The 16,000-nt window shown below is 40.1% G+C and overlaps 1 protein-coding gene across 1 annotated transcript in view; it reads left to right on the top strand.

Moving 5' to 3' along the window:
* LOC117497565 (semaphorin-4B-like) overlaps positions 1–15,495 on the top strand; it is a 40,159-nt gene extending 24,664 nt beyond the window's left edge. Inside the window, exons 8-16 of the mRNA XM_034149534.1 lie at positions 895–1,076; positions 2,109–2,247; positions 4,308–4,491; positions 5,461–5,576; positions 7,373–7,536; positions 7,955–8,025; positions 9,361–9,556; positions 10,011–10,235; positions 14,413–15,495. Coding sequence (XP_034005425.1) covers positions 895–1,076; positions 2,109–2,247; positions 4,308–4,491; positions 5,461–5,576; positions 7,373–7,536; positions 7,955–8,025; positions 9,361–9,556; positions 10,011–10,235; positions 14,413–14,725 — 1,590 coding nt within the window. The 3' untranslated portion in view covers positions 14,726–15,495. The remainder of the gene's footprint in view (positions 1–894; positions 1,077–2,108; positions 2,248–4,307; positions 4,492–5,460; positions 5,577–7,372; positions 7,537–7,954; positions 8,026–9,360; positions 9,557–10,010; positions 10,236–14,412) is intronic.
* Positions 15,496–16,000: the final 505 nt, after the last annotated feature.

Here is a 16,000-nt window from a genome sequence, read left to right on the forward strand (position 1 = left end):
TGTGTGTACAGAGATCGAAATACCGTTTCCCACAATCCCGAATATAAAAACAAATATATATAAAAATATGTGTGCAAATAAGTATATCCTATATATACACAATCAAGACACATTTTTATATATGCACACATTAAGACATAAATAAAAACACAACAATCAATATATACAAAATAACAGTCCCTTCAATATCTTGAGAATGTACATTAGTGCAAGACTGTCTTACATTTTATGGTATTGTGTTGTATTTTAAATCGTTTTATTTGCATATTTTCTTGTCTATCGTGTCTTTTTATTATTGAGTCCCGGGATTCGGGATTTTGAAAAATGTCAGAATTTTTAGAAAAAAACCCCGGAAATTATGAGAAAAAAATAATCGGGATTCTGAAAAAAGTCAGAATTTGGAATAATGTCAGAATTTCGAGGAAAAAGAAAAACTCAGAATGTTGAGAACATTTTCGGAATTCTGAAAAAAGTCAGGATTTTGAAGGAAAAAAAAGAATTTTGAGAAAGAAAAGAAAATGTATTCTGAAAAAAGCTACAGGGATGTTTTTTAATCGAGTGACACCACTTAAAGATAAATGTGTAACATGTTGCTGCGTATTCTATATTCTTCAATTCAAAGAATGTTAAAACAAATTTAAACCAAAAAACAATCCTCATTAATTAAGTTATTAATAAGCATTACTTTACCATTAACGCCCAATGTGACATATATGTAACTTTTCAGATCTCTAACAGTAGGGGGGGGGTTTACTTGTCTGAAATGTGTTCGATGTGGTCTATTATTAAGTCTAAATTATGTTCCACATAATTTCCCCAAAGGTATAAATGGGTCCGGGTTCTTCTGGGTTCAGATATCTGAATGTATAACACGTTGCTGCGTTGTCTCCACAGGACGATGTGGGGGGGCAGCGGACTCTCCAGAATAAGTGGACGTCCTTCGCTAAAGCGCCGCTGCTCTGCCAGGTTCCCAGACAGCTTCCCTTCAACGTCCTGCAGCACGTCTTCACCCTCCCACCACCGGAGGGCGACAGCTCCTCAGAGACGCTGTTCTACGGCGTCTTCACCTCGCAGTGGTAGGGAGCCAGCGGTGGATCACTGTTTCTGCCCGATTTTTACTGCGCAAGCTCGAGTTGGTCCTCCTTATTGGACCGCTACGTACTGCAGGGCATCTCACACAGCGGCGTTTCACAAAGAAGAGAAAAACCCCGACCACATTGATCTGAACGAGAGAGAGAGATAAAGTCATTGTTTTTACAACTTAATTTCCTTATTATTTGAGAATAAATCCTTTTAGTGGGTTAAGTACATTCTTATAATAAGAGAAGTGGATTTAACTTCTGTTAGCTATCACACTGGAGAAATAAGAAACTAAATGTATGCAATCATTTATGGCATTAATCATTAATATCTAATTCTGAACTGTGAATGGTTTTCATTTATTTAGCATTAGAAATGTATTAGTCTGGCCAAACTTTTTCTGTTGAGATTCCTGGAAAAGGGAAATGACTTTTCATAAAAGAAAGTTGATTCAAGACGAAACTGTGTTATTAGATCAGTACGTAAATGTCCCTCTTGCTGTACGTAGCGGTCCAACAGGAGGACCAACTCTCGCAGCGCAGTGCAGATCAGGCAGTCACGATCACCTCTTCTGCTTTTGGGAGGAAGTAGATATGTTCGATTTCGCTTCCTTATTCTCTCTCTGCTTATTCATTCACTAACTTTTAAAGGCCGAACCTCACAATGTCAGCGGAAGGTACATAAGATAAGATAAGATAAGATAAGATAAGAAGTACTTTCTTGATCCCAATTTGGGAAATGTTTGCGTTGCAGAAGCATAAAAAGACCAGGCATTGAACAATTAGAGAAATTAAAAGACTGGAAATAAACAATCCAAAATGTAAACATCTCAATAGAAAGAAGCAGCTTTTCTCTGTTCAACGTTTGTTGCTTGTTTCTCATGTGTCTGGATAGTTGTCTGTTGATGTTACACATGGAGCTGCTGTGATGCAAGTCACATTTCAGACTTGATCTGACCATTAAAGTATTATCGTATCGTCGTTATGTCTGAGATAAAGCCTCTCAGTTTTCCCTCCCGTCTGCTTCAGGTCTTCGGGGGCAGAGTCAGCGGTTTGCGTCTTTAAGCTGCAGGACGTCCAGGCGGTGTTTAATGGAAGCTACCGGACCTTCGACACACAAACACACCTGTGGAACTCCCTGCTGGGAAAACACTCACATCTGGGACAGGTGAGGACGTTACTGTCACACCACGAGTCAAAGCCAGGATCCAAACTAATTAATCAACTAAATGTGGTTCCTTGACAAAAACAAAAACACGGCGCCCCTCAGGGTTTGAATCTGGGCCTGCTTCTGTTCTTAGTGATTCTGACTGTTTTCATTTAATTGAGTTGGATTGAGTTCTAAGATGTTTGTGGTGGAAATTCCACACTTAACCTGTTGAACCCCATCGACCCGTCCCCGGGCGGAAAAACGCATAATCTGTAGGAAACAGTGTCTGAGCTAACTGATCATTTTGAATTTTTTTGCAAAAAAACCCACAAAGCTAACGCTGACCCTCTCAATTAGCCACGAGCGAAAAAATGCTAACGGCGTGTGCACAGAAACTCACTCATAACACCCTTATTACTTATCGTAACTGCACATCCAACATATCGAATAGCATCGTGAGAATACACAGAATTGTGAGAATACACAGAATCGATAGGTATCCATATCATCACTCCATGATAAGAACTCGCGACATTATAAACAAAAACAGACATCACAACATGTGGCGCTAGGTAGCAAACACGGCAATACGGCTTACCTTCGTCGTTGTCTGATCAAAAGTGGTCTTCAATGGCATCAAAACGATAAAAACGCTGCTGAAGTTGATCCATAGGTTAATCCAATGTGTCTGTGTCACTTTGAAATGATTTCTGATAATCCATAAGCAATAAAACTGCTTTTCCATTTTCAGATTTCAGAGCGTGAGATAGGTTTCGGTTTACGGCCAACTGCATGCGCAAAGCCCCCACTTTTTTTTGTTAACCTGTGTGTGTATGTTGAAATTCCCCTTCGATTCTATTGGCTCTAACGGTTAAAAAGAGATGTCAATCATCAAAATCGACCAATGGGTTCCAGAGAAACGGCAAAAACGCCCATTTCCACCCAAATGACCCCAGAAGTGTTTTTCTTTTGCTAAATCTCTCTAAAAAGGTCAAAGGTCACTTGTTTTGCATCAATCTTGATCCAGGGTACTTATTATATGTTGTACTTTGGACTCCTAAAGCTTTTAGTCTACTATCCCATCATCCAAGGGTAGTTTTCACTATAAGTAAAAAATAATTTTTGGACGGACACTATAATTTAAATTTTTTTACTATGTTCAATCTGAATTTACATTAAAATAAAAAAAATCTATATTGATTCTGACTTTTCTACATCCAACTCACAGGTTTATCATTACTTTGAGAAAAAAGATTATTAATTTACCCTATTTAGAAGTAAAGTTATAGTCATTTGTTTTCGAGCCTGAGACCTGAAAAACAGGCTCAGGGCTTAACAGGTTAACAGAATCAATCTATTTCCAGCTGAAAGGTCAGATAACCTGCACCACTGATGTAGCTCAAAGATCTGACCCCGTTACAGAAAAACAAGCACTTTATACAGGACAAAGACAAAAGGGGGGAGGTCTCAGCTAGAATTTACATTAGAGGCCATTGAAATGTTGGCCAGACGGGCGAAACTTGCGAAGATGGTGATTACAAACCTAAGATCAATATGATAATTTCCTGACAATGGTCCACCCTTCTGTCTGAGAACATTTAGTAGCTAGGCGTACATTTTCTCACAGAAATTGCATCCGGACACAAACCTCCAGACTCAGGGACAGTTTCATCCCACAGGCCATAAGACTATTAAACACCTGAGCTCTGTGAAGTGCCTCAATAAACATTAATCTGTTAGTCATCTTGCAATCTACTTATTTATATAAATAGTTGTCACCGCAATAAACCGTATTTAATTTAGTCTTAATTAATTCATTTCATATTCTGTTCTTGAACATATCATATTCTATTTGCATGTATATAGACTTTTTGCACAATTTTTTTATTTGGATTTTCAATTTATTTTATTTTATTATATACGTTGCATTGTTGGAGGAGCTCAGGTCAGAAGAGTTTCATTGCCATTCCTACACTGTAGCTTATGTGCATATGATGATAAAACCTTTGAATTTGAACTTGTGATACATTTCTACGATAATGTTAACGTGTGACCCCCCCTCCATGTCCTGCTGACAGTGTGGGCTGGACAGCGCTACAGATTCTGAATTATCTCAAGTGAAGAAGAGTTTCCTGACGAGCGGCAGCGTGAAGTCGGACGACGCTCCGCTCGTTTCTTCAGATCAGCGGTACAGTCGCGTGGCAGTGATGAGGACGAAGGCCCTCAACGGCAAACAATACACCGTCCTGTTCCTGCTGACAGGTGAACAGCTGGGGGGACCCTCAGCCCTCCATACACTCCTCCAGGCCTTACTTTAAAGGTCTCCCATCATGCAAAATGCACTTTTTAATGTCTTTTACACATAAATATGTGCAGTGGCGGTTCTAGACCAATTTGACTGGGGGGGGGGGGCGGTTATTACATGAGAGGGGCACAATAAGAGCGGGTTAAAAGAGTATAAAGTAATCATGCAAAATAAACATGAAATACAGTAATTGGTATTTGTTTTAGTAACTTTAAGTGACAATTTAATTAAAAAACATAAATATTATTAGTATTTTCTTTTATAAGGTAATGAACAGTTTAATCTCCACTGTACATCCGGATCTCTGATTTGATTTAGTTCCAAGAAATTGTGATATTGTAACCTTTTTTTTTGGAGTGGGGTCCCTGGTCAGCGTTAAGGGGCACTGGCCTTTGTTGGCCCCCCTTAGAACCACCCCTGGATATGTGTCCCCGGTGTGCCGGAAATAAAACCCTCTCTCTTTTCCTCCGTACCCACATCTCTAAAAACGGGGGAACAAATTGTGCGTCTTTTAGTGTGTTTATCTACGCACCATAGATAGATATATAAATATAGATAGATATATTCTTTATTTATCCCAATTTGGGAAATTATTTTGTTACAGAAGCATCATCAGTCTGTTCAGACATTACAATTAAAATACTTAAAATAGTGGAATAGAGAATTAACAACTAAAAATAAAATGAAAAATATAATATCAAATATAAACAGTATAGAACTTCTGGATAATTAAAATGTTCTAAAGAAAGTCAAAAATACTGCAGTCAGTAGCAGGAATATATGCTTACAAGACAGGATACTCACCAAGGCAAGTTCCTCGTTGGTGTAAACCTACTTGGCAACAAACCTGTCCCTGATTCTGATCAGTTGTTCTATTCTATCTAAATATTTTGATAATACCGTGTTCGTCCTCTCTGATCCTGCAGAGTCCGGGTTCCTCCACAAAGTGCTTTTGCTGGCTGGAGGATCTCGGGTGATTGAGGAGATTCAGGTCTTCACTCAGCCTCAGATCGTCAAAAGCATCGTCCTCTCCTCCTCAAAGGTACGCAACACTCATCTGGAGGGATGGAAATATTTAGCTAAACAGTCAAAATTAACTTGATTTTCAGAAATTAGGTTTTAAAGCCCTTTTTTATGGTTTACTATATGTCCGATGATGATGATGGTATTTACCCATGTTCTAATGTGTCTAGAGTTGCATTAAGCCATCTTTGGCAGTATAGAGAGGTGCAGGGATGTTGTATTTCTGTGTTGGTCCCTGAAGGCAGCATCTCCTGGTCCAATGGGATTTCTCCATGGGATTTTGGATTATGTCAGAAAATAATCTCTGTGTCAAACAAACGTTTATGATATTGTTGGAGTCGGGAGGCCTGTTAATTTATTCCGGCAATTACTCAGACCTACTAATTGACCTAACAGAAGCTATTGAGTCTAAGTAAGTTTGCTGCCAGGCTCGGATCCACCTGGATATGGATACATGTTGAACCCAAATACCTGTACTTTCTACTTCTTACATGTTGAACCCAAATACCTGTACTTTCTACTTCTTACATTTTGAACACAAATACCTGTACTTTCTACTTCTCACATGTTGAACCCAAATACCTGTACTTTCTACTTCTTACATGTTGAACCCAAATACCTGTACTTTCTACTTCTTACATTTTGAACCCAAATACCTGTACTTTCTACTTCTTACATGTTGAACCCAAATACCTGTACTTTCTACTTCTTACATGTTGAACCCAAATACCTGTACTTTCTACTTCTTACATGTTGAACACAAATACCTGTACTTTCTACTTCTTACATTTTGAACACAAATACCTGTACTTTCTACTTCTTACATGTTGAATACAAATACCTGTACTTTCTACTTCTTACATGTTGAACCCAAATACCTGTACTTTCTACTTCTTACATTTTGAACACAAATACCTGTACTTTCTACTTCTTACATGTTGAACCCAAATACCTGTACTTTCTACTTCTTACATGTTGAACACAAATACCTGTACTTTCTACTTCTTACATGTTGAACCCAAATACCTGTACTTTCTACTTCTTACATGTTGAACACAAATACCTGTACTTTCTACTTCTTACATGTTGAACACAAATACCTGTACTTTCTACTTCTTACATGTTGAACACAAATACCTGTACTTTCTACTTCTTACATGTTGAACCCAAATACCTGTACTTTCTACTTCTTACATGTTGAACCCAAATACCTGTACTTTCTACTTCTTACATGTTGAACCCAAATACCTGTACTTTCTACTTCTTACATGTTGAACCCAAATACCTGTACTTTCTACTTCTTACATGTTGAACCCAAATACCTGTACTTTCTACTTCTTACATGTTGAACACAAATACCTGTACTTTCTACTTCTTACATTTCCCAAACAGGCTGGTTCCTTTAGTTTGAATGTGTGTTTGGTGGCGTGATCATTATTATTTAGAGTCATTGCGTGCCTATTGATTTGAACACGATCCGTGTATCCATCATTTCCTGGTCTTCTCTAAAGAAGAGGGACCAATGAAAACGTTGTCATGTTGCCGTGGTTCAGCATGGAAACATTCATTAGCTAACAATGACATTATTGTTCTATTAATATAAAGGGAGGTCAGGTACTCTTTAAAACAGCTGCTAGTTATGGGTACTTTTTACTGAAGTACATTTCAAAGCCCTCTTTACTTTGACTTGAGTAAAGAAGTTTAGTCAGTACTTCTACTTTTACTAGAGTATTTTTAAACACGAGTCTCTGTACTTCTACTTGAGTAAAGGATGTGTCTACTCTTGCCATCTCTGAAAGTGAGTATCTGTTGCAGGGGATGCTGTATGTGGGGACGTCTGAGGGGGTGACGGGGGTCCCGGTGTCTCGCTGCTCTGTCCACAGCAGCTGCAGTCAATGTGTTCTGGCCCGAGACCCTCAGTGTGGCTGGAGCCGGACCGGAAGCGTCTGCACAGCGCCGGACGCCAACCATCCACACATGTACCTTACCTTTATCACTATTAGAGTTGTTTGTTTTGCTATTTAACTGTCACGCTGGAGAGCAGAGCGGTGAAAGTTACCTTAAAGGTCTCCTATTTTACTATTTTTAGGCATATATTATAGGTCTCATGAACATGTCTATGAAGTGTTTTGCTCAAAATACCAAACAGATCATTCTAGCCTCTTCCCCCTCTATTTCACTGTAACTGGTGAAATCTTCTCAACTGTTTTCTAAATTACTGTCTTCTAATTATTTACAGGAGAAAGTAATGAAATAAACTGACGAGCGCTGTGGTGTAATGTTGTGTAATGTTGTGTAATGTTGTGTAATGTTGTGTAATGTTGTGTAGTGTAGTGTAGTGTTGTGTAATGTGTAATGTGTTCCTGGGTAGTGACTGACAGGCTGTTTCCCCCTCAGGGCTCAGGACCTGGAGGACGGAAACGTGAAAGTACAATGTCAAGGAGAAACTAAGGCCATCCGGGACACAGGTAACTTTTAGCAGCTAACAGCTAGCATCTCACAGCTAACAGATAACAGCTACCACTTAGATAAAGGTGGGGTAGGTAAGTTTGAGAAACCGGCTAGAGATACACTTGTTGTTATATTCCATGGAATGCTCTTAACATCCCGATAGCAATGAATATCTGAAGTGCTTTGACAACAAATCCATTAAAAAATATCATCTGTGGAAGCTGTAGTACTGTAAAAAGCACGACCAATCATCTGAGCCGGCCCGGCTAAAATAACTGGATGGCCTACCTGCCTGTCAGCCTTCCATCTGTGCACAAACTTATCTCGTGCCCTCATTGGTCATGTGCACGTTCGTGTGTGTTGGAGGAGGGGCTCTGTAAGGAAGTGGCAGATTTTCTCCGGTTGTGTATTTTCAAATTCTAGCGATCTCGAGCCGGTTTCTCCAAAATTACCTACCCCACCTTTGGATAAGGACTGCTGTTTATGTTTTTTGTTTTCTTTGTAGGCTACTGTTTCTGTTCTGATTTTATGTAAAGCGTCTTTGCGCATTAGGAAAAGCGCTATACAAATCCAATGTATTATTATTATTTATCAGCTAACAGTCGACACTTAACAGCTAACAGATAACAGCTAGCAGCTAGCCGTAGGGTCGCTGGTTCAAGTCCCCGAACAGACCTAAAAATGGAGTGTGGACTGCTACTTGGAGAGGTCCCAGTTCACCTCCTGCCCTGCCGTGGTGCCCTTGAGCAAGGCACCGGACAACCCCCTACCCCCATTGCTCCCCAAGCGCTGTGCAATAGCTGCCCACTGCTCCTGGTACTAGACTCCTGGCACTAGGATGGGTTAAAAGCAGAGAACAAATGTCACTGTGTGTGCTGTGTGCTCTGCATGTGTGACCGTTAAAGAGGTTTTCATCCCTCCCAATATTATTATTATAACACTTAACAGCTAACACTTAACAGCTAACAGCTAACATTTAACAGCTAACAGCTAACATTTAAAGGTAGGGTAGGTAAGAATGGAGAAACCAGCTTGAGTGCGCTAACAGCTAACAGCTAACACTTAACAGCTAACAGCTAACGTGACCCAGGGACACGGGTGATTTACTGACATATTTTATGTGGTAGAACAAAGCGTTAAAATCTCTCCAGGTTGTGTTAACCACAGACCTGATTTCAGGATAACAACCAGAAACACATTGGGGAAACCATTGAGCTCCAGACCAGGTGACAGGAAGTGAATGGATTAGGACTCTTCCCTTTAGCTCACTTTTGGGCAGCGCTTTTCGCTAGCATCCCGGCTAAAGCTAGCTCTCCCTTTTAGTTTATTCTGATGTTCTTTCTCCACTTCAGAGGTCTTTGCTGCTGTGAACGAGGTGGTGATTCTTCCCTGTGTGAAGCCGTCTCAGCCGTCCTCTCTGACCTGGACGTCCTCTTGCTTCACAAACCTCCCGCAGAGTCACTTCCTGCGATCAGCTGACGGCGCGTTGAGCTTCATCGCCACCGCCCACACCTTCGGGAAGTATCGCTGCGAGGCGAGGGAGGCCGGGTGAGTTACGCCCCTGTGATATATAGAAGAGAAGCAGACCTATTTAAAGGTCTCCTATAATGCAAAATGCACCTTTTCTCACCTTGTGGTAAACCTGAGAGAGAAAAAGAGTTTGAGCTGTTTCAGAAACATGATATTAATTACGACAGCATTTAGCTGAGTTTCTGCTGGGAGAATTCTCCTGATGAGACCTACTCTCTTTTTTAGGGTTAACCCTAACCGTTTTTAAAGCTACAGACTCAGAATCATTACTTTAGTAACAGCTGAAATAGAGGGAGATGAGGCTAGAATGACCTATTTGGTATTTTGAGCAAAACACTTCATAGACATGTTTTTTATATATCTGAGACCCATAATATACGCTTAAAAAAAGTATAATAGGAGACCTTTAAATAAGGAGCAGCTATACGATGAACCACTTGCATCCTCTTCATTCTTTGTAAACGTCCCACAGGGTCAGCGAGGTCGTCGCCAGCTTTAACGTCGGGCGGGTTTTGTCTCCGCGAGCTTTCAGCCCCGTCCAGAAGAACGAGGAAGACCAGGTGACGAAGAACGAGGAAGACCAGGTGACGAAGAACGAGGAAGACCAGGTGACGAAGAACGAGGAAGACGAGCCGTTGGAGGACATCTTCCCCGAGGACCCGTTCACACTGAATCCTGAAGAGCCTCACACCCCCTGGTAAACCCCCCCACAATACAGACTGATGTTCTTCATTAGGATCTAGCACACACACAGGCAAGCATACATGAAACTAAACATATCTAATGCATCCGGTGCTGCCATCAGACAGCTCATTAATGAGTCATGATGCTGTTTATACAACATATCGTTTAAATGAAAACCCAGATCTTGGTTAACCTTTTAGTTTAACTCCAACTCATTATTTATCTTTTTTTGTATTATTTATTGTCAAAAAACCTCGTTTACACCTAAAACAGATTCTATGATAGATAAATGTGATGGATGATCTCAGACTGGTTAATGTCGACACGTAGTCAGGGCTCTGTTTTAAACCTTTCCAATGTTTACAGGCAGCACTTTATTACACCAGAGGCTGTTCATCTAAACCAGGGGTTCCTCAGCATTATAGTTTCACTCAAAGGGCCGGTTGTAACTTTAAGACTATATAAATATATAATATATATCAAATAATGTATTATATAACATTAATGCCTCTGCATTGGATTATTATCGGATAGGGTAATAACTTCATGAATAACTACGTCTGAAAGTCAAATAATTGAAAGCAAATATTCAACAATTACACCAATTGTATTGTATATTATATTCTTTGCAAGCTCTTGCTGGGCCACATTAACTGAGGCCTTGAGTCTGACACCCTGATCTGAATACAACACATCATTCAGGAACAACAGGAAGGTTTTAAGCAAACTTGTGAACATTATGAATATTATGTACGAATTTGCATCTAGCGCGTCTTTGCATTGACTTATATATGTATGACCCAATATGTATTTATGTTCATTTTAATTCATTTCTTATTTTAAAGTTACTTAACTGTATATAATTGTGTTTTTATCTTCGATTTTATCTTTAATTCTATGAATCTGTGTGAATCTGTGTTGTGTTTCATTCTTACCTGTTGCTGTTAAAATAATGAATTTCCCGACAGGGAGCAGAGAGGGTACAAGTACACACATCCTTTACTCAGGTAGAAGTACACACATCCTTTACTCAGGTAGAAGTACACACATCCTTTACTCAGGTAGAAGTACACACATCCTTTACTCATGTAGAAGTACACACATCCTTTACTCAGGTAGAAGTACACACCTCCTTTACTCAAGTAGAAGTACACACATCCTTTACTCAAGTAGAAGTACACACATCCTTTACTCAAGTAGAAGTACACACATCCTTTACTCAAGTAGAAGTACACACCCTTTACTTAAGTAGAAGTACACACATCCTTTACTCAAGTAGAAGTACACACATCCTGTACTCAAGTAGAAGTACAGATACTCGTGTTTAAAAATACTCTGGTGAAAGTAGAAGTACTGACTAAACTTCTTTACTCAAGTCAAAGTAAAGAGGGCTTTGAAATGTACTTCAGTAAAAAGTACCCATAACTAGCAGCTGTTTTAAAGAGTACCTGACCTCCCTTTATATTAATAGAACAATAATGTCATTGTTAGCTAATGAATGTTTCCATGCTGAACAACGGCAACATGACAACGTTTTCATTGGTCCCTCTTCTTTAGAGAAGACCAGGAAATGATGGATACACGGATCGTGTTCAAATCAATAGGCACGCAATGACTCTAAATAATAATGATCACGCCACCAAACACACATTCAAACTAAAAGAACCAGCCTGTTTGGGAAATGTGAGAAGTAGAAAGTACAGGTATTTGTGTTCAACATGTAAGAAGTAGAAAGTACAGGTATTTGGGTTCAACATGTAAGAAGTAGAAAGTACAGGTATTTGAGTTCAACATGTGAGAAGTAGAAAGTACAGGTATTTGGGTTCAACATGTGAGAAGTAGAAAGTACAGGTATTTGGGTTCAACATGTGAGAAGTAGAAAGTACAGGTATTTGTGTTCAACATGTAAGAAGTAGAAAGTACAGGTATTTGTGTTCAACATGTAAGAAGTAGAAAGTACAGGTATTTGTGTTCAACATGTAAGAAGTAGAAAGTACAGGTATTTGTGTTCAACATGTAAGAAGTAGAAAGTACAGGTATTTGGGTTCAACATGTAAGAAGTAGAAAGTACAGGTATTTGTGTTCAACATGTAAGAAGTAGAAAGTACAGGTATTTGGGTTCAACATGTGAGAAGTAGAAAGTACAGGTATTTGTGTTCAACATGTAAGAAGTAGAAAGTACAGGTATTTGTGTTCAACATATAAGAAGTAGAAAGTACAGGTATTTGTGTTCAACATGTAAGAAGTAGAAAGTACAGGTATTTGGGTTCAACATGTAAGAAGTAGAAAGTACAGGTATTAGTGTTCAACATGTAAGAAGTAGAAAGTACAGGTATTTGGGTTCAACATATAAGAAGTAGAAAGTACAGGTATTAGTGTTCAACATGTAAGAAGTAGAAAGTACAGGTATTTGTGTTCAAAATGTAAGAAGTAGAAAGTACAGGTATTTGTGTTCAACATGTAAGAAGTAGAAAGTACAGGTATTTGTGTTCAACATATAAGAAGTAGAAAGTACAGGTATTAGTGTTCAACATGTAAGAAGTAGAAAGTACAGGTATTTGGGTTCAACATGTAAGAAGTAGAAAGTACAGGTATTAGTGTTCAACATGTAAGAAGTAGAAAGTACAGGTATTTGGGTTCAACATATAAGAAGTAGAAAGTACAGGTATTAGTGTTCAACATGTAAGAAGTAGAAAGTACAGGTATTTGTGTTCAAAATGTAAGAAGTAGAAAGTACAGGTATTTGTGTTCAAAATGTAAGAAGTAGAAAGTAAAAAGTGGTCAGAAAAATAAGTAGTGGAGTAAAGTACTGATACCAGAAAAATGTACTTAAGTACAGTAACTAAGTATTTGTACTCCAATACTTCCCTCCTCTGACGGGGATTAATAAAGGTTCATCTTATCTTACCTTACCTTACCTTACCTTACCTTAGCTTACCTTACTATCAATCAATCAATCAATCAATCAATCAATCAATCAATCAATCAATGTTTATTTATATAGCCCAATATCACAAATGTTACATTTGTCTCAGTGGACTTCACAGTTTGTACAGAATATCAGTGACAATACGACCCCCTCTGTCCTTAGACCCTCTGTCCTTAGACCCTCTGTCCTTAGACCCTCTGTCCTTAGACCCTCTGTCCTTAGACCCTCTGTCCTTAGACCCTCTGTCCTTAGAGCCTCTGTCCTCTGTCCTTAGACCCTCTGTCCTTAGACCCTCTGTCCTTAGACCCTCTGTCCTTAGAGCCTCTGTCCTCTGTCCTTAGACCCTCTGTCCTTAGACCCTCTGTCCTTAGACCCTCACATCGTACAAGGAAACACTTCCAGAGAAACCCCACAGTTTAAAGGAACATGGGAGAAACCTCAGGGAGAGCAACAGAGGAGGATCCCTCTCCCAGGACGGACACATGTGCAATAGATGCCGTGTGTCAATCAAAGAGATAATACATTTCACAGCGTAGGTAGACCACATGTTTGGAAATGCTTGTGTCTGTAATAAGAAGATGAATCCACGAGGATGTCAACAATCCTGTGGGAGCCATCAGGGAAGTAGCATGATGAGAGTCAGGCAGGACCACAGAGACAGGTTCAGCCACGACTCCAAGTCCAGGACTCAGATCAGGACTCAGGACTCAGGACTCAGGTTCAGCCACGACTCAGAGTCCAGGACTCGGGACTCAGGATCCAGGACTCAGGACTCAGGTTCAGCCACGACTCAGGATCCCGGCGTAGATAGACACCAAAAAGAGATTTGGGGAAGCTGTGTTATTCGGAACATGAGAGTACACAGGTACAGACAGAGAGAAGGAAGAAGTAAGGTGTCCCCCGACAGTCTAAGCCTATAGCAGCTAAACTAGGGGCTGAATCTAATCAGCCCTAACTATAAGCTTTATAAAAAAGGAAGGTCTTAAGCGCACTCTTAAAAACGGATAGGCTGTCTGCCGCCCGAACACAAACTGGAAGCTGATTCCACAAAAGTGGAGCTTGATAAGAAAAGGCTCTGGCTCCCATTGTACTTTTAAAAAAAGTACAAAAAAAAGTACAAAAAAAACTACCTTACCTTACCTTACTACCTTTCCTTACCTTACTACCTTTCCTTATCTTATCTCATCATGTAAACACGAGGTCTGAAAACAGGATCTGGTCTGCTGTGAATGCAGGAATTCTGATTGTGATTCTCCTGCAGGAAGGCCGAACACGTCAGCGATTCTAAAGACGAGACCCTGGAGGTGTTCTTCTCTCCGGCCTTGAGGGAGGACCTTCAGTCCAGGAGTGATGACGAGGAGGCGGCCCCCCGCCCCGCCCTGCTGGTGGTCTCCCTGCTGCTGGCGCTCTGCGTGGGTCTGATGATCCTCGGAGGCCTCCTGCTGTGGCGCCGAGACGCTCGGATCAAAATCAGCCGGCTGCTGAGCCCCGAGGAGGGCGGGGCCAGCAATGCAGCCATGGAGAGAGTCGCCTCGCTGGGCCGGACGGGGGACGAGCCGAGCGGGGGGCAGTAACAGCTCTGTGCTCATTAAAGGTCTCCTACCATGCTAAATGCAGTTTCTGATGTATTTTCTATATAAATATGTGTCCCCGGTGTGTCCCCGGTGTGTCCCCGGTGTGTCCCCGGTGTGTCAGCAGACTCACAAAGGGTCAGGAAATATACCCCTCTCTCTTTTCCTCCATACCCACATCTCTAAAAACGGGGGAACAACGGAGCTGATCCAGATTACTAAAATGTGGGCGGGCTTTACACCCACGGGCCAATCAGAAACGTTGCCATCAGAAACAATGAGACGTGTTCTGGAAGTAATATGGTCTGTGTTTACATTAGCATGCTAACACTCAGAGCTAACCTGTACTGGAGAGAGCATGTGTGAAGAAGCAGAGGGGGATGAGGAATTTCTAAAATGCAAGATCTATTTTTTTACATATCTGAGACGCACAATATAAGCCTAAAAATAGCACGATCGGAGACCTTTAAGAGAAGGGCTAATGTGCAGCGAGGCGGTCATTATGGGGAAAAGAACACCTTTTGAAAAGGGCCCTCAAGTTTATTTGTTGTTTTGTTTGTCTGACTGTTTGTTGTTCTACTCCTGTTGTTCTGAAGCGACCTTGGGTCCCCTGAAAGGCGCTATATAAACTAAAGTTATATTATTATTATTCAGGCTGATCAAGATCCCGCTTATTACACGCCCAGATACTAAACAAACTAACGACTCCACTCCCAATATTAATTGAAGTTATTTTATTAACTCAAAAATGATCGTATTTATTTCGCTAATAATTAGTAGAGCAAAACGATGCATAATTGCACGTGATTATAGAACATTATTAATAATAATCATATATGTTATATTACATTACATTACATTACATGTTACTTGTTACATACTCAATACTGTGGGCAATCCCCACATGAGCAATTTGGGGTGAAGTGTCTCAGGGACACAACGACATGCTGACTGCAGTGGGGTTTGAACCTGTGACCACCTGGAACACCAACGCTCAACCCACTGCACCACACGCCTCCTTATATAGCAGAGAGTGTGTAATGATGGTATTTATATTGCACAGAGTGGTGCTGTGGATACAAAGTCAATATCCCTCCCTTTTTATTATTCTATATTACTAATATTTCTTTATCCACAAATATCGCTGAGTAATTATATTATTATTCAAATATACCAACACTTGCATTTCCATGTGATACAGATCAAATATATCTCCCTGTCATACCGATATTTAAATATTTATAAAATCAATATTTCAATAACACTGTATATAACCCA

This window comes from Trematomus bernacchii, unplaced genomic scaffold (genome assembly GCF_902827165.1).
Source record: "Trematomus bernacchii unplaced genomic scaffold, fTreBer1.1, whole genome shotgun sequence".
NCBI lineage: Eukaryota > Metazoa > Chordata > Actinopteri > Perciformes > Nototheniidae > Trematomus > Trematomus bernacchii.